The sequence below is a fragment of the Phyllobates terribilis genome, unplaced genomic scaffold, assembly GCF_046119375.1.
Source record: "Phyllobates terribilis strain yellow unplaced genomic scaffold, ASM4611937v1 Scaffold_4__5_contigs__length_816908805, whole genome shotgun sequence".
Taxonomy (NCBI): domain Eukaryota; kingdom Metazoa; phylum Chordata; class Amphibia; order Anura; family Dendrobatidae; genus Phyllobates; species Phyllobates terribilis.
Genome location: NW_027362764.1, coordinates 475,113,195 through 475,137,043, shown reverse-complemented (window position 1 = coordinate 475,137,043; position 23,849 = coordinate 475,113,195). Strand labels below are relative to the sequence as shown.

Genomic DNA, 23,849 nt, shown 5'->3' with positions numbered 1-23,849 from the left:
GTTCTTAATGCTGCATTCACTACCATGCTCCCAGTTTTTTCTCATGTCTAGTTCCATTTGATATGTAATAAACTCTACTGTATATATTGATGGCCAAAGCTGCATACTACAGTGTCCAAGCGTGTTTAGGTCAATCATTCTTTGACTTCACTTTGCTAAATAGCAAAAGTATAAATTAGTTATCCGATTATTTAAAATTTAGTAGAACGCCATGGGTCTTGACTTGGGATCCTTGACAATCAGTTCTTTCAAGGAGCTGCCGCAAGCACCGCATATCTTTCCTTGTTTACCAGACACTACAGTACTCTATATTTTTAGTGGTGACTGTCCTATTAACTTGAATGGGACAAAGATGTGTAAACTGAAAAACCAAGTACAGCCATTACAAGTACTGAGCAGTTTGGCAATCTCCTTCAAACAGCTGATTAGCAATGAAGAGTCGCCCCTCTACAACCTTAATCTAATATTGAAGGCCTATATTAAAAATATTAAGGATAGGTGGTCAACCTAGAATGGATTGGAGCTTTAAAAAGGACTTTTTACCAAATTCATGTTGAACTGGACATACCATGTAATAGCGGCTGCAAAGCGGAATAGAAAGGTTGTTTTCTTTTTAATTCACCTTTGCGTTGCGGAGATATTATCAATCAAAAGTATTTGGCCCCCAATGAGTTAACTTTAGTTAAGTTCAAGTGGGTGTTATTAAATAGTTTTTGCTGGGGGTGAAAATTCTGCTCCTGCATGAAACTGACCAATCATAAGCAAGCAGCAAGATAGAAGTGCAGCAGGACCTTTGATGATGTCATCAGGGTCACATGACCAGATTCCACATGTCCTGCCAGCTGGAGTGTGCCGCCTAAATAAGCACTGAAGATAATAGCTCCACACCTCTGCATTATGTAATATATCTTCAGTAATTATTTAGGCTGCACACTTCGGCTAGCAGGACATGCGGACTCTAGTCATGTGACCCTGATGACATCACAGGTCCTTTTGCAATTCTTTGTGGCTGCCTGCTTATGATTGGTTAGCGTCGTACAGGAGACAGAAATACACACCCCAAGCACAAACTAATAACACCCACTTGGACTTAAGTTTTCATCTGCATGGACATTTAACGCTGTTGACTCATTAGGTGCTAAATATTTGATTGCTAATATATTCACAATGGAGAAGCAAAACTTAAAAAATAAATCTATAATTATTTTATTCCACTCTGCAGCCATTATTACATTCTGTCCAGTTCAACATGAAAAATTTGGTGAACGGTTCTCTTAATGCTTCTACTGAAACGCTTCAGACAAATGTAAGTGCTGCATTAAAACTTAGACATATTTTTCTCTATAACAGTCTGTTATGTCTTGTTTGTCCCAGTCCTTAGAAAAGAAGCCATTGATGATCTCATCTGCTGCAGTTAAATAAGCTTATTGTGTTTGAGCTGTGACAAAATACATTTTTTTTCCTAGGAAGTGTTCATCAAAACTGGCGTTGCAGAGACACATGGGAGTACATGCTGGAGAAAAGCCATTTCATTGCTCACATTGTGAATATAAGACCAGATTAAAAGCTTCACTCACACAGCACATGAGGGTCCATACAGGTAAGAGTCATCAGAACAGTTAGAATGGTTAATAGATGGTCTGTTTATTACTAACAGCATTTAAAACCCAGTTCTCACAATTGGTAGTGGTCTCAGTGGTCGTACTCAGCTTGTGCTCAGCGCGGTCAGTCATCGTCCTGCACACTTCTCCAACTCGCTCCTAGGTAGTGACCTTGGTCCTTCCTTTATATTTCCAATTATCTTTGAATTCAGTTATGGATATGGCTCAAAAAACTGAATGAAAAACTGCCACAAAATTTGTGCTATTTAAAAAAGAAAAAAGCAGTGCGTGAAATTTACCAATGTACCTTTAATATATCGGCCCTTTATAATGGTATAATCTCCAGAATCTGTATTTTACTGCAAGTCCCTCTGCAATTCCATGTTCCTTCCAGTGCCAACTGGGAGCCACCCTCTCGCCCTTTCTGTGTCGGCACATAACTAATGATGAGGTTGAATTGGGCGAGCTGTTTGACTTCATGCACTGGTTTAGCCCAGCCTCCTTTTATGTCATGCTGAATACAGAGACTGGGAAGGGGGCTGGCAACTATTGCACGGAGCCAAACAACTATTCCTCTTTCAAGCATGATACTAATTGGGCTGATGTGAGGAGGGAGGACAAAGGTTTTTTCCTCAGTTGGAAGGAACATGTAATTTCAGAAGAACCAGCAATGAATTGGGGGCTTTGGGCTGATATCATAATAAAAGAATGATATAATTTAGAAAACTTGCTATCGTTTTATGACACATATCAGCAAGTTTTTATCTGGATGGACATTTAGGTTATGTTCACACGTTGCATTTTTGCTGCGCTTTTTTTTTTTTTTTAATGAAAATTCCAAGCTGCGTTTTACAGTACCATCAAAAAGCTATGACATTTCAGAAATCTCATGCACACACATTGTTTTTTTTTCCTGACTGAATTGGAAACTGCTTCATTTTTTAAAAACTGCAGCATGTCACTTCTTTCAGAATTTTTTCAGTGTTTTTGCAGTGTTTTTTTCACCCATAGAAATCAATGAGTAAGTGCAATAACGCAGGAAAAAGCACAGGTATCCCATTTTGCTGCATATTTAGTGAAAAAAAGCAAGTACAGCAGTATGTGAACCCCATTTATTTTGTCATTCTTCCCAAGTTTAAACCATAATGTCTTGGTCTCATCAACTAAATTTAGGATTAGCACAATTTAATTACTATTAATACAGTTTAATTAAATTAGTGATGTGTGCAAAATAAACATTGGCTGAAAAGGTGTGAAATTGAACAATACCTGATCAACTCAAGGTCAAGGGCTGATCAAAGTGTGAAAGTGAATCGTGTCCTACAAACTTAATGCTCTGCCAATGTCTTAGGTAAACTATTCCCGACCAATTCACCTCCCCTCGCTGTTACATTTGTAATTGTGTATTTTTCATGAACTCATATGAACTTTTTTGTTCAAAATAGTCACTATTTTTTCAGTCATAAAAATCTTTTTCCAATAAATAATTTGATCAAATTGCCCTTTTTTCCAAAAATGGTTTTATGGTTTCACATATGTCTTGCATTGGTGACATATGTTCATGCTTCTGTGGTGAAAGTAAAGCTGACATATGGGATCCTGAAAAACGCACCAAAACCTGATTTTTGTATGCAGCTTCTTTACTGCCAAGAGAGCAGGTTTTGCCTGCGGAAAAAAATGCAGCGAAAATGCAGCGCATGAACATAGCCTTAGGCTGTGTGCCCACGATGTGTTTTTTAAGCGTTTCCGCAGCGGCAAATACGCTGCTGAAACGCTTAAAAAACGCATGGTAGAAGGCCTGCCATGTTCCCCAATGATAATCCGCATGTGCTGTGCAAATTTCCACTGTGGATTATCATTGCGGAAAAAAACGCAGCACTACCAATTATTTTGCGGAAGTACTGCGTTTTCGCCGCCATTGACTTGCATTAGAACGCATGCATTCCGCTTCACTAGATAAGCACATGCGGAATGCATGCGTTCTAATGTGCGGATGGTACCCAGGTCTAGAGGAGAGGAGACTCTCCTCCGGACCTGGGTACCATAGAAAACTGTAAAAAAAAAAAAAATAAATAAATATATACTTACCTTCTGGCGGCCCCCGATGCGCTCCTCCTCTCATGCGATGGACTGAAGGACCTGCGCTGACGTCATAGTCATGTGACGGGTCACGCGACGCTGACGTCGGCAGGTCCTTCAGTGTACCGCGATCTGCCGGCAGCCGGGACCGAGCAAAGCAAGACACCGGGGGCCATCGGAAGGTAAGTATAGATTTATTTTTTATTTTTTGACATTCTCTCGGGTCACACTATATAAATCCATGCTGTTTGCATGGATTTATATAGTGTGACCAAGTTGTCAAGCACTTTCCAAGTGATGCTAAAATCGCTTGAAAAGCGCTTGACAACCCGCATGCGGAAATGCATGTGAAGAACGCTTCACATCCGCATGTACAATCCGCATGTACAATCCACATGTACAATCCGCATGCGTTTTTTTCTGCTAGGGAGATGCAGAAACGCTCAGGAAAAATCCGAAGCATTTCTGCATCGAGGGCACATAGCCTTAATGTTGTTTATGAAGTGAAATACTTGAGAAAAATGTAAGTGATGAAATGAATTCTACAAATATTTTTATTTTCTTGCTCCTTCAAGTCCTTTAAATGTATTGGTTAATTATCTTAGCTTGATGACAGCTGACTGAAAAAGAAACATACCTGAGTATCTTGGGAGCTGCAAACAAACCTTTCCACCCAAAGTAGAAGGCATACAGTAGTGACAAGCTGCAGAATACCATTCCATCCTTATTTATTATTCATGACTCAACAATCATTCTCTTTCTTATTATTCACTTTGGTAAAAAAAGGGATATAACAATGTGAAAAGAAGAACTAAAGTAAATAAGATTTACAATAACATACAATTTAATATATAATGTAGACTTGCCTATACAGGCCTAAAGCAGGTTTACACCACCTGACTAGCAGAATTAAATGACCACCGATCGGTAAATATTTATCGATCAGCAGTTGTTTAACCCCTTCCTACATTAGGACGTGTATTAACGTCCTGGGAAGGGGGCCTCATCTGTGGAGGGAGCTTGGGAGCTGAATAGAATAAGAGTTCTGGCCACAGCTATTAAACACCACTGTCAATCTCTGACATCGGCATTTAAATTGACATGTGCCAGTGCACGCGTACACTATTGGCCTGCTAACACCCATCGCTGTCATCTCTGTACTCCTGTGAAGCTAAGCAATAGGCTTGGCTTCATAGGAGACCAAGATTTTCACTATATGCTGCAATACTATAATATTGCAGTATGCAGTATAAGTGATCGGACAATCACAGGTTTAAGACCCCCAAGAAGACTAAAAAATAATGTTAAATTTTTTTAAAAAGTTTATAAAAAAAAATCTAAAAACAAAATACAAAAATTTAAATCAACCCCACCTTTCCCTCATTAAAAATAAGAAACAAAAATTCTGATATTGCTGTGCTAGTAAAAGACCGATATATTAAAATCTAAAATTAATTAACCAGCTAACTCTCTGTAAAGAGAAAAAAAATCGAAACCCCAGAATTGCGTTTTTTTGGTCATCTCGCCTACCTAAAAAAATGTAATAGGCAATAAAAGCATTGTGTGTACACAAAATTGGGATCAATAAAAACTTCAGCTTACCATGCAAAAAATAAGCCCTCACTCAGCCCCATCAATAGAAAATTTAAAATGTTACAGGTCTCAGAAAATGGTGACTCAAAGCAATGTTATACAATATTCTGAACTTTTTCACCATTTAAGTAGAAAAAAAGTATGCAACTTTGGTGTCACCATCATCGGACTGACCTGGACAATCATTTCTCATGGTCATTTTTACCATACGATGAACGCCGTAAAAACAAAACCCAAACAACAATGGCGGAATTGCATTTTTTTCACCATTTCATTAAGCTTGGATTTTTCTTCTCATTATTCAAACGTGCGTTTTTTACCTGCAGATTTTCCGCATCTAATGCAAGTCTATGGGGAAAATCTGCACATAAAGCTCAGTGTACCCGCAAGAGAAATTGACATGTTGCAGATTTTAAACATTCACCGCACGTCAGTTTTACGCTGAGTAAAAAAAAAGCTCAGTGGGCACAAGATTTCTATAAATCCCATCCACTTTGCAGGAACTGTAAGACGCTGCGTTTTTGATGCAGAGAAAATATGCAACGTAAAAAACTCACTAAAAATTAATCGTGGAAACACAGCCTTAGAGTTAATATTATTGGGAAGAAGTTGTGTTCCTTGTAAATGCTTTGCATGTGTTTTTGTAGTGTTTTCAAATCCAATCCTTTAAGTGATGAATAAAATGCTAGCATATTTTGAGGCAAAAATGCTTAAAAAAAAGCTTGCAAAATGCTCAAAAAACAGCCAGATGCTTTTGTAGCTTTCCTTTTGACAGCTATTGTAAAGTTATAAAGTAGCTTCATAAAGGAAAACACCTGAAGAATGGTCCGGTCATCAAAACCCTGAACGTATGAACAGCTATGTCATTTTTCAATAGACATTAATAGGAAGATTCTTTCAAGTGGTTTTTGAGCAATTTTTCAGGCGTTAGCTCCAATAATGCCAGAAATCAACTTCATGTCTATATATGCTACATGACCACTGGGAGACCTATTGCAGACATCACTGGGACTGCAATGGTCAGATGAGTATGTAGGTATTTTTTTTTATACAGGGCACATTAGTATTTAAGAAGTGGTTGTCTGGTAGAAAACAACCCCTTTAAGCATTTTGCTGGTTTAATTATTATTTAATATAATTAATAATTTATTTTATTGCATATTTTTGTAGGTGAAAAGCCCTTTAAATGTGAACTATGTTCCTATGCGTCAATAGATGCTAGTTCTCTCCGTCGACACATCAGAACTCATACTCATGAGAAGCCTTACAAGTGTCAGCATTGTTCATACAGTTGGTAAGTTTATATGGTTATTCCTTAGTAAAACAAGATGTCTGACAAGTCCTATACATTCAATTGTTTCATCCTGCATTTTGGCTTTTGGATCATATTGTATTTTGATTATTTCTTTTTTTTTACCTGTAAATTTAGAGGACTGAATAATAGTTTCTGCATTTGATGATAGACATATGAATAAGTGCTATTATAAATAATGAAATAGTGGCTGCAAACTTTATCTATGTGATTTAATGTGTGTTAAAGGATTACTGCTTCACTCTTTTTATTTGCCATTGTGGTAGTTGGTGAATTTTCTCTTTGCTAGGTAGAATAAAATCCGAAAGAAAAAGATATGTAATGTGCGGTGAAAATTAAAAAGACCAATTATCCTTTTTATCAGTAAATGGCAACTTATAGAGGCACTATCACCTACTGGAAAACTTCATGAAGTAAAAGGATACCAAAATGTAAAGATTTTTGAAATATACATGATTAGGAAAACTATAAAAACCCTGTGAAATGTAGTGATGAAAACTCAGGCATTTTAAGAATGGGAGAGTGAAGTCGGCTCCCCACTGTTTCTCTGTTTGACAGCTGCAGAGACTTCCTGCTTCTGAGTTGGGAGATGCCACTGTGTGAGTGAGACTTGGATTGTGCAGCTTTCAAACACAAATATGAACTTATTTCATACTGGATGTATTTATGGGATATGGAGCATCACGCACAGGAGGCTAGAAACCTCAAAAACAAAGGTAAACCCTGACACTGTAGCTGTCAGATTAAACCTTTACAAACAGCTTTATCCTCCTCTAGAATATTAACTCTTCACAAGCTGCTCTTATTGCCAATTTACCCTTTAGAAGCATAATAATAATAATAGAAGCAGCCTCCTTTATCTTGTTTGATTAAATAACAATATTCTGTATGAAGTAAAGTTCAGACTCTTGGTTGGTGGTTTAGAGGAATTTCTACCTGATTTGCATTTTCCTGGTATGCTGCTCAATGGGATTCACTAGTGAACACTCTTTTGGAGAATTTATTAGAAAAATAATTGAATCCGTTCTCCCATAGTATTGTGTGGACTAGCGAATCCATAAAATGGCAAATGAAGCCAAATCCTGACAGATCTCAGCACAGAGCTCTACTTTGCCATTCAGATGATGCATAGAATCCTCTCACCCCCACCAACTCACAGTTGGTATTTCCCAGAGAATAGAATTTCCACCAGGCTTTGTGCTCACTCTGGGAATGTGAAAGTAAAACCTGTGTCCTGTAATAATATGAGAAATCATCCACTGTGCTAATGACATATATTTGAGATAAGTCTTAGAAGATCACCTACTGACACTTTTTAGGATATTTTTTATGACTAATTGGTCCTCTTTAAATAGGTTGTCTGGTGCTTTATATTGATGTCCTACCCATAGAATAGGTCATAAATATCAGACTGGTGGGGATGCGACACCCAGCACCCTCATTGATCAACTGTTGTTGGTGCCAGGGGCAGCCGAATGCACCCACTTGATGAGCGGAACTACAAAACTCCAACAACTCTATAGTAGCTGCTGCCAGGTACTGCACATCCTCGCCTATTTATTTAAATAGCAGTGGATCTGCAGTACCCTACTGTGGCCACTATAGAGTTAACAGTGCTTGTGTAGTTCTGCTCTGCAACTAATCACTTTCAGTTGCGGCCGGCACCAAGAGCAAATGGTCGCAGGTGTGCCAGGTGTTGCCCCACCACCAAAATTAAATAGATGACCTATCCTAAGGACAGGCCATCAATATTAAGTACTAGGCAATATTATACGCTAAGCATCTTCATTTTAACTTTTTTTTTTCCTAGAGCAGCAATGCAATTCCAATGTCGTATTTTCCATGTTTGCATACTGTAGTGTTGCAGAGTGCAGCTTTCATTTGTTGGTGTCAATTGGAAGCAGACATGAGTCTAAGTAGGAGACCTGCCTTCGCCTTGATTAGGCAGGTTAGGAACTAACCTTTTTCTTTTCCTCTAATTCTAGAGGCAGAGGTGACTGCCTCACTCAGTTAGTCTTTTATGCTTTGCAGTGCGGGATGCTGGCGGGTCACACTCATAGACCTCTCCAACCTGTAGGAGTCCTTTGTTAGTGGTATCTTAGACCATTAATCAGATACAATGGGATAGAGTCGAGTCATCCCGTATTGCCTTGACAGTCTGACCTTCATGTCAGTGGGCTTCATTTTTTTGAGGAGTCCCCCAGATTCTCTGCCCTTGTGGAGCCATTGTCCCTGAGTAGCTTACCACTTTTTAGACGTGTTTAGTGACTATTGAAGCCTCCCTTTGAGGTAGCTAGATCAGTACTTTTGTTCCGCTACTTTTGTTCAGCATTAAAATAGGTCGTTCGACTTCTCTTGTGTGGTCTCGCCCGCCAGGGCATTTGGAGATTTTACATCTCTGATGTTCTCCCAAGAATCTTACCTCCTCCACTAGAGTTTCCCTCAGTAGGTGACGGGTCTGGGCTCTTCTACATTCCAAAGGAAGCTTGATCTTTCTCTTTCAAGACAGGATTTTCCTTCCCCAGTTTGGACTGAAGAATTGAATGCCTGCTAAACTCACGATTTTTCAGATTGAGTCTAGAACTCCCGTTCTTTGTTGCAGATGACCCCTGAACCACCCATAGCATCCAGATAAACCTTTACCAATGGTGTTCTCTTCTACCTAATCTCTGGGTCATCTGATTTACCAGCAGGATTGTTTGGTCCATAGTTCAGGAGGCTTTGGGCCTTTCAGATTGGGTTTGTATTACTAGGATAATGGAACAAGGGCCTTAGATGTCACATTTCCACCATTACATTTAGAAAACCTCAGATTCTCACCTAAGAACAAATTGGCAGCACTACTATACCAATATCCACCTTTTTAATTTGTGCTTGCCTGTCTTGAGCCTGGGCTGACTCCCAAGGGGCAGGTTTTAGCCATGGCTATCCTGATCCAGCAGAACTTGACTTATAAACCATTGGTCAGGACTTCTTGCCTGGGCAGGGTGAACTTGGGGCCACAGAATCAGCCCCCCCTGGATCTGGGGGACCTCATTCTGGTCTTGGATTACGTTCATTCATCTCCATTCGGGCTGATCAGAGATATCACTCAATTTCGGCTTTCCACAGGGTGATTTTTTTTTTTTACTTGTCTAGCGTTTTTTTCCATTGGGCAAGATTCCAATGGGCGCTCTCACCTGTCTGTCTTCTTCTCCGGGACATGGTGGTCTTCCGTTCAGTTCCCTCCTTTCTCCTTGGCATGTTCTCCGCCTTCCATCTTAATAAAGAGATTGCTCTCCTTCCTTTAGGCACATTGCCTCTTATCTCTCAAAGTGGTTCTTATACAATCTGTGTAGCTCTACCTTTCTCTCACAGCTCTGTCGGATGTACGGTTGCCTTAGGGGTCTTCCCGGTATGCTCTAGCAGATGTCAGACCGGCTCGAGGGCTACAATTGTTGTCTGGTTTTGATCTGCCAATGCGAAAGGAGTGACTAAGCTAAGGCGCCCCTCAAGGCATTACGCCTCCAGGCGTTTGTTCTTCTATTCCATAGGGCCTAAGTCTTCTGTCCACATCTTTGTGAAGCTCTAACCTTTGCTTCTAGGGATGCAAGTCTTAGCAGAAGGGTACTACAAGTGGCAGTGGCTTGGGTATTGACCTGTGGGATTTCTATTCTTCTTTTTGCAGTACAGGTATTGGTTTTCCCACCCCAGGGACAGCTTTAGGACGTCCCATGTTTCCTGTGTCCTCCAATAAAGCAACTGAGAAATGAAGATTTTTGGTAATCACCATAAAATCTATTTCTCATAGTCTTAATTGGAGGACACAGAACCCTCCCTTATTTAGGGTGGGGCGCTTTTCTTTCTTTTGCTCCCCCTACTGATTTGCACTGACCTGTGTGTCAGCTGCCCAGGTGTAGCCTGGTATAGAGGAGTCAGTTTTTTTTCTAAGATGTATTCTTACTGTCAGCCTCCAGGTGGTAACATATTATCCCCAATAAAGGCTACGAGAAAGAGATTTTGATTCCCACAGGTCCCCTTTTAGGATGATACTAGAAATCTATGAGCATTTCAACAATGATAAATTCCATATTTGATTTATCTTTTAACATCTAATGCATTCCATTTATCTGTTAGCCATGAAACTGCTCTTAGGGTCTTAAAGGGAATCTGTCAGCAGGTGTTTGCTATCTCATCTGAGAGCAGCCTGATGTAGGCAAAGAGAAGCTGAATCTGAATCCAACACTGTATTGCTTAGTTTACTGGGTGCAGCTGTTCTGACACAATGTTTTAGATTTAGCAATACAGCAGAGCTGAGAAAGCTAACCCCGCCCACACCAGGCTCTGTGTATACAATGTCCACAGACAGTGAGGTGCCTATCACAGGAGGGGGTGTGTCGGACCAGGAGGCACATGTGGCTGTGTCTCAGCAATCATAAGAAAACAAAACCACAGAACTTGATGAGAGTTATTGCTGAAATCTGTGTTTAACCCCTACTTCATGCTGTGTTCAGATTACATAGCAAAAATCTGCTGACAGATTCCCTTTAAAATGGCAAAGGGTGGGTGAGAATGAATTGTGCATATGATTGGGTGATTATGTTAGAATGTGTAGCCTCTCCACATTCAGTTCAAGTGGCTTTGCCTTAGCATTATGTTATAAAGGGGGTTATATATGCATCTATGATTTTTATTAGTATTTTCATTAAAGGTTTCTGTACAGAAAGCCTACGAGTCTTTCTTCCCCCCCACACACAGTAACTGACAGTCCTTCCTATATGAGTTTCTGTAAATGAATGTAGACCTCTCAATCACTGTTGGAGTGGGAGTATTACTAACAGGCTATCTCTTTGAGTCATGCAATGTATTTAAGCCACTTTTTACATGACGATACTGAATTAAATGATTGAAAACTATATATCCCACAGGTCAGCATCTTAGATACAACTTTGATGCCATGAAAATATGTCATATTTGGCTTCCAGTGGTTGAATACTTTCCTGAAAGTCTGAAATTAGTTGATTAATTTTTAAGATCGTTTGTAATATGTTAATCATCTCATATAAAGACAATGCTTTAGTAATACCCCCTTCAACACAAACATAGTAACATTATTAACGTATTTTATTAAAAATATTATTTTTAGTATTCAGAAGAAAAGTCTTGATCTGCACATACGTCGTCATCACACTGGAGAAATGTTTAAATGCAGCCTGTGTCAGTATTCAACTCCTGACAAGCAATTGCTACACAAGCATACCAAGAAACATCATGCTAACGAGGATCACCAGCTATCCGGCAAGCAACTTCCCACCAGCTGACAAATATCTGGCTCAGCAGCCATCACCCCAACATGAAACCTTATTTTTTTAGTTTATAGCACATGACCTGTTTGGTCACATTGTTTTATAATATATTCTTTTATTATAGCAAAGTGTTTGATGTAATTTAATTTGATTAACTGCAGCCTTTATTAACCTCAGATGTTGTCAAATTACAGCGCTTGGTCTTGGCTTTAACCCCACGATATTGTAAATATGTCGCAAGGCTAAAGCTCCTGCAATCTAGCCGATGTAAGGTCAGGTCTCCCCAGTTTTCAGACACAGCCACAGACCCTGGGGAGAAGAAAGAAGTTATTTATTACTGCTTCTAACTCCTATTTTACTGGCAGCACCGCGCTCAATAAGTGTGTTGTACTGTGGCATGGGCACAGCTGATGTAAGAGCTGGGGATCACCTCATCGCTGGGTGTCTGCCGGCATAGGAGAGCTGCTGGGTCCTAGAAGACACAGATTATCTGTTCTAGTGAGTAATGTCATTGTAGTGGGCTGTTTTTCCCCTTTAAATAAAAAAAAATGTGAGGGGCATTAAGTAGTTAACAAAGCTGTAATATAAAGAGGACATATCACTTGCTATTATTATGTAACTGTTTCATCTGTGTAAATGCCAGGGGAGGGTGGGGGGTTCCAGTACCTCTACATTCCTGATACATGGCCCCTCTTCCCTGTATGTAAATCTAGTTTTGCTAGCCAAGCAAACATGATCCTCATGAAGATTCCCATAGAGAGTAGATTTACACACTAGGAAGAGGAGGCCATATCTCTTGAACTGAACAGCGCGTCAATAAAAATAAAACAATACCAGATTCAGGAGAACAGTGACTTTTAGAGCAGGTAACATATAATACATACTTTTGGATAGTCACAGGTCCTCTTTTGGGATCATTCAGTTTTTCTCATACAGTAGTGTTCAAAATACTAGCAGTTCATTATGACTAACCAGATTAATCACTGTTTTTGGTATAAATTATCTTACCACATGTCAAACAATTTACCAGTTGGTGCAGTAGATTCTAAGAAAACCACCAGACTCAGCATTCATGATCAGCATGTTTTTGAGTCTGTGTATTTGATTAATTAATTGAAAGTGGGTGTGTTCAAAATAATAGCAGTGTGGAGTTCAATTAGTGAGGTCAATCATTCTGTGAAGAAACAGGTGTGAATCAGGTGGCCCTTATTTAAGGGTGAAGCCAGCACATGTTGTACATGCATTTCTCCTTGAAAACATGAGAAATATGGGTCATTCGAGACATTGTTCACAAGAACAGCATACTTTGATTAAAAAGTTGATTGTATAGGGTAAAACTTGTAAAGAAGTGCAGTCAGTGATAGGCTGTTCAGCTAAAATGATCTCCAATGCTTTAAAATGGAAAGCAAAACCAGAGAGACGTGGAAGAAAATAGAATACTACCATTCGAATGGATCAAAGAATAGCTAGAATGGTAAAGGCTCAGCCAATGATCAGCTCCAGGATGATCAAAGACAGTCTCAAGTTACCTGTGAGTACTGTGACAGTTAGAAGATGCATGTGTGAAGCTAATCTCTTAGCAAGAAGTCCTTGCAAAGTTCCACTGTTAAAAAAAAAAGACATGTTCTAAAGCAGATACAATTTGCAAAAGAACACATCAACTGGCCTGAAGAAAAGTGAAGAAACATTTTGTGGACTGATGAAAGTAAAATTGTTCTTTTTGGGTCCAAGGGCTGCAGACAGTTCATCAGACGACCTCCAAACTCTGCATTCAAGCCACAGTACACTCTGAAGACAGTGAAGCATGGTGGTGCAAGCATCATGATATTGGCATGTTTCTAGTACTATGGTGCTGGACCTATTTGCCGCATACCAGGGATCGTAGACCAGTTTGCATATATTAAAATACTTGAAGAGGTCATGTTACCTTACACTGAAGAGGCTATGTCCTTGAAATGGGTGTTTCAACAAGACAACGACCATAAACACACCAGTAGATGAGCAAAATCTTGGTTCCAGTCCAACAAAATTGAGGTTATGAAGTGACCAGCCCAATTCCTGGACCTTAATCCGATAGAACACTTGTGGGGTGACATCAAAAATGCTGTTTGAGGCAAAGCAAACAAATGCCAAAAAATTGTGGGATGTAGTCAAAGCATCCTGGGCTGGAATAACAGTTGACAGGTGCCAGAAGTTGATTGACTCTATGCAACATAGATATAGATGCAGTTCCAAAAAACTGTGGGTATACAACTAAATATTAGGTTAGTGATTCACAGGAATGCTAAATCCTCAAAAAAAGAGCACATATTGTGAGTTTGTAAAGATAAATGCGGACATTGCTATTTTTTAGAACAGCCCAATGTTAATTTTTTGTTATTTTTTGTAAAGTAGTTAAAAATTCTATTTCTCTTCGTGTTTTGAATTAGAAAACAGTGTGCAATGTTCCCAATGCATGGAAATAAAAACTAGTATAAATATTTTGTGCTTAACGCATGTTTTTGACCACATTGCTATTATTTTGAACACTACTGTACAAGTACTATCAGAGTTCGTACCTATTGGTCACATGTCTTTGTATTTTTGCGGACTGAGTGGTCCGATATTGATTCGAGTCTTGGATTAAACTCGCCAATGCAAGTCTCCAGGTCTGAAGAAAAATTGAACAGCATTCACATGCCATCCATTTTTCATGGACTGTTTGTTATGAAAAGCTTGAGAAACCTGTGCCAACTACACACAGAAATATTAATGTCTGAGTACACTAATAAGTCAAAATATCATCTTAACCCCTTAGCAACAGTGCATGTAAGGCAGCCGTGGGTCACCACTATATGGATCGGGCTCAGGAGCTGAGCCCGCTCTGTACAACACGGATGGCAGCTGCATTACATATCTGGCACCCGTGAGTAATTGATGCAATCGTACCTAGCTCCAATCTTAAATGTCATTTCCAAACTTGATTTGGAGGTGCCAGGGGCCTTCTGATGTATTATTTAAATATAAAAGTTTAAATCTTTTTCCCCAAACCCCAAAAGCAAAATGTAAAGAATACATTTTTTTTTACATATTTTGATATTGCCACATTCTTAATTGTCTAAGCTAATAAACTATAAAAAAAACACAGGTCCATTGACAGAAAAATAAAAAAAAAGTTACTGACCTCAGAAAATCGCAGCACAAACCAAATTTTTTTTTCTAAAACATAAAAGAATTTGGAAGTTTGGTATTGCTATAAGTGTAGTGACCTGGAAAATAACATTTAAAGGATATTTTACCGCACACAGAACGCCACAAAAGACAATGGTGGAATTTTTTTTTTGACATTTCACTGCACTTGAAAAAATGTTTTCAGAATTTTCAGCACACTATATGGTAAAATGAATGATGGCAAAGTTTCAACTCATCCCACAAAAAACAAGACCCCATTCTGCTATGTTGAAGGAAAAATAAGGTTATGGCAGAGAAAAAAGCCAAAGCGCAAAATTGTAAAGTCTCCCAGTCCCTAATACACATACAAGTTCAAATACAAGTCAAAGTCCGTGAAAATCAGACTGCACATAGTTGGCATCTGTATGCTGTCTGTGGTTAGCACTGCACTGCGATATATAGTGGAAGCTTTGCAATTTTTTTTTACCATATGTGCAAGTCAGTGATGAATCACTGATGGTAACAGCTGACACGGAAACTTGAATCAAATACTGATGAAACTCAGACCGTTTTTTGAGTACATGAAAAATGAGGCTTAAATTACAAGATTAACTACGGTACTTCTGACGTTGTAAAATGTCAGTGCACAGTAGAGCAGCTACATCCAAACATGCAGCTGCAGGAATAGGGATTACATAGAGAAGGCACAGATGGTTTATTACCATGTCTGCCTTCTTGATGGTTCTATAAAAAGCATTGAACATGTGCTGTGTATACAGATTAGAAAGCGCTAATGGTGTTATGTGTTTGCTAGGTGTTAGAAGGGAACAGTAGCTTCTTTGTCCAAGACGACCCAGTCAGCTCTGCCATGCTGCCAGGAAGGCTGTATTTCCACTATAAGGCTGTGTGCCCACGATGCGTTTTTTAAGCGTTTCCGCAGCGGCAATTCCACTGCAGAAACGCTTAAAAAACGCTTGGTAGAAGGTCTGCCATGTTCCCCAATGATAATCCGCATGTGCTGTGCACATGCTGCAGAAATTTCCGCTGTGGATTATCATTGCGGAAAAATACGCAACACTACCAATTATTTTGCAGAAGTGCGGCGTTTTCGCCGCCATTGACTTGCATTGGAACGCATGGATTCTGCATCACTGGGTCTGTACATGTGGAATCCAAGCGTTTCAATGCGGATGGTACCTGGGTGTGGAGGACAGGAGACTCTCCACCGGACCCGGGTACCATAGAACCTGTTAAAAAAAAAAAAAATGAATATTATATTTACCTTCTGCTGGCCCCCGGTGTGCTTGTCTTCGCTTGCCGGCAGATCGCGGTGGACTGAAGGACCTGCGCTGACGTCATTTAGTCATGTGACGGCAGGTCCTTCAGTGTACCGTGAGCTGCCGACAAGCCAGGACGGATCGAAATAAAGACTCCGAGAGCCATCAGAAGGTAAGTATAGATTTATTTTTTTATTTTTTACCATTCTTTACGGTCACACTATATAAATCCATGCCGTTTGCATGGATTTATATAGTGTGACCAAGTTGTCAAGCACTTTCCAAGTGATGCTAAAATCGCTTGGAGAGCGCTTGTCAACCCGCATGCGGAAATGCATGTGAAGAACGCTTCACATCCGCATGTCCCTGGCAGGAAAAACGCATGTACAATCCGCATGTACAATCCGCATGCGTTTTTTTCTGCCAGAGAGATGCAGAAACGCTCAGGAAAAAATCCGGAGCATTTCTGCATCGTGGGCACATAGCCTAACTGGGGCTAATATACCAGTTAGGCTATGTTCACATGTTGCATTTTTGCTGCTTTTTTATGTAAAAACCTAATGTTTGAACATAGCCTTACAAGGAAGATCAGGTTTAAAAAAAAGTATTTAAATATTGCAATGCTTCTCTTTTATGACCTTATTGGGGGCAACGTGTGTGAAATTAATGAAAAATATAAATAAATTAAAAAAAGCCACTGCCAATCCAGATTGCTGTTACTAGCTCTACCCTCGTTGCAAAAAGAAATCTATCCCATCAAACTAATTGTTACAAAAAGGGGAACTTTTCTAATCTTAGTGGTCTTTTTGTGGTCATAAAAAACTATAAACCAATTTGAAAAACAGACACATTTATTTTATTTTCCCACCAATATTGATAGATATCAATAAGTAAAAAAAAAAAAGTATAGTAAAGACATAAAAACGAAACCACACGTACCACAAAAAAAAATGCAAAAAATAATTTGAATATCCGCATGAGAAAAATAGATATGATCCGTTTTTCTTTTCAAACTTGTGGTTGCAACTCTTCAAATCACATGTATGAAAAGAAAAACGGAAATGGGAACAGGGGAAAATTGCCTGGTCTTGAATTGGTTAAAATGAACACAGAGCTTGTGATGATTACCACCATGTTGGACTTATTTTATAGTTGAACTAGAATTATCTTTTATTAACAGCAAATGTAAAATTAACCATAAGCTACTGATGAACATTTTATGTCCGGTTATATTACTCAGCTGTGATTATGACATTTTAATAAAATATTTTTTTTAATGTTTGATGTTAGTCATTTAACTTTTTTTTTCTAGGAGATGTTTGTGCAAATAAAACTAGTCATTATTCAATGTTATGTAATTTAATATCTTAGATTTTTGTTCAGGAGATAAATTGAGAACAAAAGAAATTGAATGACTAGTGGCAGGTGTTGGGTTTTATCATTTGAAATTTAGTATTTATGGTCCTACTTTTTATTTAAAGGTGACTTAAATATGATGGTTGATTCAACATTAGCTGGTGCTTAGTTGTCCAAATTGTTCTAGTTTCAGTGTAGAATATACACTCCTAAACATTGAAATTGCAGCATCAAGAAGGAAAAGTCATAGAATTATGAAAATAGCATATCTATAGACATGTTAATGCAAATGATGGAGTATGGAAACAAATAGCAAGGCGTGTAACTGTGTGTAATTCTGTGTGGTACTACTCATACTTGATACTGAATAAATCGAGGTTTTTTCATCATGTGCACATCATTAATATGTCTATCAATCTTGTGATTTCCAGAATTCCATGACTTTTTCTTCATGACTTTGCATTTTATATGTTACTGAATGTAAAATGATCAGGTAAAGTCATTGCAAAGATATTTTCTGTTGTGCAAGATTTCTTGTAATTGTGTTTGATGTTTTTGACTGCCACATTTTTAGGTTTGTGTGTTTTTGTTTTTTTTTTATAGGATGATTAATGGTGCCCATAACTTTTATAAGGGTGAGCATACATGTAGGGGTTGGGTGTGAAAACTGTGCAATAATAAACACAGCTGATTTCAAGCCCATAAAGACCAATATCCATAAATTTACGCTACTTGGTTCTGGGCTTTAATCCCGAGCTGTTGTAAATTTACAGTATGGGGTTAAAGCTCCTGCTTCTGCAATCTAGCAGGAGTAGGTCTGGTCCCTGGATGACAGATGACGCGCCCCCTAGGACCGTGGGGTACTCGCCACCTGGTCGGTCGGTTCCTTGGGATAGTCACGGGGTGGTGACCCGGTCCGGGGCCCTGGGCGGTCAATAAAAAGGACAATTTATTTAGAGCAAAAGTTTTGTGACGCCACCAGCGGTATGCGGCTATAGGTGGCCGCCGCTGCTGAAAGAGACCGCTGGGGCCATTGGTGACGCAGCTGGGATGGATTTGCTCCCCACGGATATAGCGGGGCCCCAGGGCTACCGGTACGGTTTATGTAGGGGATTGTGGATGTTGGGGTGCAGGACTGAGGGTGCAGATAATGACCAGACGACACAGGAATGGTGGTTTCCTCTACCTTTACTTGAGGTTTGATGGTGCAGACCGGTGCACTGGTAACATAAGGTAGTGGAGATCCGGGCAGCCTAGAAGCAATTTGGGATCCACCTCACCAGGTGGGGTTGTAGGCCTTCCTTCTGCGCTGTCCTCTTTGGCCCTGCTGCCTAAAGCTACGCTGCGGCCCTCTTTCCTGAGTGATCGTTAAATCCTAGCCCGTATGGCAGGCAGCTAGAGCCTTTTACAGGTGTCGCTCCTTTGTGGTGGCTCCGGGCTCTAGTATGCTGCTGAGCCGCCGGGTTTTTGGTGTGGCCAGGAGACCTGCAGTCTCCTGCCCTCCGCATTTAGCTGCCGGGACTACAGTACCCGAGCAACCACGGACTCCGGTTTCTGGTGCTTTTCTCTGGGACGAGCTTGGTCACAGCTCCCCTCCCTAGGTTCTCCCTCATCTTCCACTCGCTCTCCTCCATCCCCAACTGATTTTTCTCACTCCAACTGACTTTTCTAACCCCCGCCTCCGGGCTTCAATTTAAAGGGGAAGCTCCCCTGAAACAGGGTTAGAGCTCCCCCTTCTGGTCAGGAGCCAGGAAATATGTAGGATGCTTGTGTTACCTGATAAGGGGACCCCTCCTTGCTTCCAGGCATGGCATCACCCCCTGTGAGGGAGGCAATGCCAATGTGGCACCTGGACTCCTGGGGTGCCACACAGACATAGTTGCTGACCCCCGGGAGAAGACAAAAGCGGTTTACAGTAGATATAAAAAGTCTACACACCCCTGTTAAAATGTCGCCTCTTTGTCATGTAAGAAAAATTAATACCAAAAACAATAATTCCAGAACTTTTATCACCTTTAATATCACCCATAATCGGTACAAATCCATTAAGCAACAAACTGAGATAATTTTGAGGGGGAAAAATGAAAATAATAAAAATAAAATAATGTAGTTGCATGAGTGTTAACACCCTATTATAAATGGGGATGTGGTTGTGTTCAGAATTAGCCAATCTTATTTAAACTCGTATTAAATAATAGTCAGTACACAGCTGCCATCACTTACAGTGATAATATATTCTTAGTTACATTTTACAGCAAAAGCCATGGTCCGTGAACCTCTTACAACACAGCAAAGGGGTCTCAGTATAGAAAGTAATCAATCAGGAGAAAGGCACAATTTTTTTTCAGGGCATTAGATATACTATAGAACACTGAAGACAGTCAATAAGAAGTGGCTTAAATGTGAAACCACATTGACGTTACCTAGAACTAGACATCCTTCAAAAATTGATGAAAAGACAAGAAGAAAATTGGTCTGGGAGGCTGCCAAGAGGCCTATATCAACATTAAAGGCACTGCATGAATTTCTGGCAATTACTGGTTGTGTGCTGCATGTGATGACAATCTACCATATTGTTCATATGTCTGGCTTAAGAGTTAGAGTGGCAAGAAGAAAGCCTTTTCTTACAAAGATAAACATCCAAGCCCATCTCTGTATTTCCAAAACTTATATCAAGTCTATATAACCTACAGAATTGGCAGCAAGCCAGTGAGCTAGGGAAGTGACAAATATAAAGAAATGGTGGTCATCATCAGCACATGACACAAAACCTACAATTATGACCACACATGTATAAAAGAAACAATTTTATTAGATAAAGACATAAAATATACATACAAAATAATAAGTGGGTGATAACATTACAGATAAAAATGAAGTATAGTGAAGCACCTTACATTCAAAAACAATGAGAAATCGGCACAGTCATTATTTTCTCACTATCACTTTACAGTTTTTTGTCTTATTTCAAGTCAGCCAAAAGCATATGTAAAAACGTGTTATGGTCTCATGAGATCTTTTTGGCCATAATTCAAATAGGTATGTTTAGTGCAAAACCAAAACTGCGCTTCACCAAGAGAACACAAACCCACAGTGAAGCATGACAGAGGCAGCATTATGCTTTGCAGCTGGTTTTCGGCAGCTGGAACTGTTACTTTACTCAAAGTGAAGAGAATTATGAACAATTTCAAATATAGTCAATTTTGCAATAAAACTTTTAGGCCATTACGAAAAAGCTGAAGATGAAGAGGAATTTTACTTCTCGATACAACAAACCTAAGCTTAATTCTAAATCAACAAAAGAATGACTTTGCTATGCTGATAGGCTCTTACCCAAAAAGACGGAATGCTGTCATAAATTCAAAGGGTGTGAATATGCAACCCTAATATTTTAGTTTTCTGGTTCTCTTTTTCCACCCGAAAATATTTCAATTTATATTTCAATTGAATTGTACAGATTATGGGTGACATTAAAGGTGGAAAAAGTTCTGAAATGATTAATCTTTGTATAATGTTTACTTTTTATATACACTGTATTACTGCTTCTGTCTTCTATTTTGCCAGCTATATAGCGCTCATAGAGCCCTATTTATTGTTCAAAGGCATTGACAGACAATCTAAATTAAAGGGGTTGTCCGGTCTAAAGCAATAAGTATGCAGTCACTCTGTGTGACTGTCAACTTCTGAATCCCCCCAGAGCACGAACTGTGAGCTGCGAAGATTCACTGGTTTCAGATCCAGGATTGAAGGATATGTATGAGTTATACATACCCCTGGCCAGTCGGTGCTGCCTTGCTCCATACACTTGTATGGAGCGAGGCCACGCCCTGTCTAGTTATGCTGGCGGCCAGTGGGCGCGTCTGACTAGAGGGCACGGCCTAGCTCAATACAAGTGTATGGAGAGCGAGGCCACACCCACTGGCCAGGGGTATGTATAACTCATATATACCCTTAGGTCCTGGGTCTGAAACCAGCGAATCCCCATGCGCTGGGGGGATTCAGACATCTGCAGTCACACGGATTGACTGCAGACTTATCGCTTTTGACTGGACAACCCCTTTAAAGAGAACTGCAGATCTTTATAAAATATTCCAGTTACTTCATTAGTTTCACCTTAATCATAATTTCAGCAACTTCACATTTCCATCGTTTTTGTACTCATTTATGTGGACAATTAATCGGAGCTTCTTTTTTTTTAAATGATGCCATACTCCAGAATTAAACTTTATAATAGTTTCTTGCTGTTTTCGTTTTTCAGTTTTAGTGCCTAATGCTAAGGAGATCCAGCTTGTTTACGCACTGAAATATTTTAAGATATTTGTGTAATTCTTTCCAGATGACTAAGATCTTCAGTATTAACACTATGAGCAAAGACAATGCTTTCAGTTACAGAGCCGTTCACTCAGACCTGATTTATTGAGGTGTGTACATGTATTAACATAAAGATTGTGTAATTTAGTTCCATTAATTAATTCTAAATGTGCATTCATAAAGGTACATGCTGCACAATGACCTTCAATCTGAACTAACATTCATTTGCTGCCCTAAAAGGTTTGCTTCCCTGGTCTAAATTATTGATATTATCACCAAGTTTTGCAGTACATGGTCCTGCAAAGTCAAAAGTCTGCGCAGCTGAACCTTTGCCAGAATAAATTCCAGCAGATAAAAATTCATGTCAGAAGACCAAAAACTTGATTAACTCAGCAGGGAAGAGAAGAGAGGATGGTCTGTAAATATACTTATACACATAATTATATGCACATCTCTTGTAAACTTGTTTTTGATTGTGTACATTACAATGGCACTTTTATACAGTAAGCTACAGTATCGGTCAGAAGTTTGGACATGCCTAATCATGTAATTTTTTGCCTTGTGCTTATTGGAATGTGCACATTATAGATTCAGACTGAAGAAAGCAAAATCACAAAGGAGCACATCTCGAAACAAGTTGTGAAGAAACTGTGAAGCAAACCAGAATAAACAGTTGTGATAGATCGGCTCACTTGGTTGCATATAAAGGTAGACTAGACACAGGAACACTGTCTCTTTAAATCTTCCTTGGTTTATTAAGGGAACTGCATAAACCACGGCAACATTAGCAAAACAAACACAGCCTTCCTGGCCGAACAGGAAAACCAAACATGACGTATCGCACAGTCCTTGTTGCTACAGGTAACTGCCTGCTTCAGGCACAAACATTCCAAGGTTTAGTTTTCCTTCACACGACAAAACCGCTCCAGAGTTTCCACCTCCAGGCCCACTCCACACACAAATGGTTGAAAAGGCTGAGAATTTATCATCTGACTTCCTTCCTCTCTACAGGTGTTTAACCACCCTAACACTAAAGATGGCTGACGAACCCCTCATTCCTTCATGTGCTGGAATCTTTTTCCTATGTTTAATTACTGGAGCTAACAATCTCAGTGATACATAGCTCCCCTCCACTACTTTGCCAGTGGCTCTGTCACACAGTGTTAAGCTTTAGATTATTTGAAGTACCCCTATTTTACTCTGATGACAGCTTTACACACTCTTGGCATTCTCTCAAGCAGCTACATCTGGTGTGCACTTGTTGGCTGCTTTAGCTTCACTTTGTAGCCCAACTTATTCCAAACCATCTCAATTGGGTTGAGGTCGGGTGACTGTCAAGGTCATGTCATCTGACGCAGCATATCATTCCTCTGATACTTGGTCACATAGTCCTTACATAGCCTGGAGGTGTGTTTTGGGCTGTTATCCTGTTACAACTCAAATGATAGTCCTATTAACCACAGACCAAATGGGTTGGCATGTCGTTGCAGAATGCTGTGGTCGCTATGCTGGGCAACTGTGCCTTGAATTTGGAATAAAGCACCACACATATAGGAAACATCCCCTCACATTTGCTCCATCTTACAAATACATGGTGGTTGGCACCAAAAATCTTACATTTTGACTTGTCACACCAGAGTGCAGATTTCCACTGATTTAATGTCCAGTCTTTGTGTTGTTTGGCCTAAACAAGTTTCTTTGTGGTATCTGTGACATGCAGGGGAGGGGGGGCTATGGAAATGAAGCGAATAGGCGGGGATTTCTTTGAGTCCCCTGGACTCGAAGTTTGCCAAAACTAATTGAATAAAAAGCTATTACAAAGCAAGTAGACCTCTAATATGGGCCATACAGGTAAGTATAGATTCACATTTCTATCACCTGTGCC

General features: G+C 39.6%; 1 protein-coding gene across 3 annotated transcripts in view; it reads left to right on the top strand.

Moving 5' to 3' along the window:
* The window catches only part of LOC141265532 (uncharacterized), a 52,094-nt gene extending 38,924 nt beyond the window's left edge, over nucleotides 1–13,170 (top strand). For 2 of the 3 annotated variants that reach the window (XM_073678707.1, XM_073678708.1), the window contains exons 5-7: nucleotides 1,467–1,600; nucleotides 6,444–6,567; nucleotides 11,711–13,170. In XM_073678707.1, coding sequence (XP_073534808.1) covers nucleotides 1,467–1,600; nucleotides 6,444–6,567; nucleotides 11,711–11,885 — 433 coding nt within the window. In that variant the 3' untranslated portion in view covers nucleotides 11,886–13,170. Of the gene's footprint in view, nucleotides 1–1,466; nucleotides 1,601–6,443; nucleotides 6,568–11,710 lie in introns of those variants that run through there. The other variant, XM_073678709.1, reaches the window with a different exon arrangement.
* The last annotated feature ends 10,679 nt before the right edge of the window (nucleotides 13,171–23,849 follow it).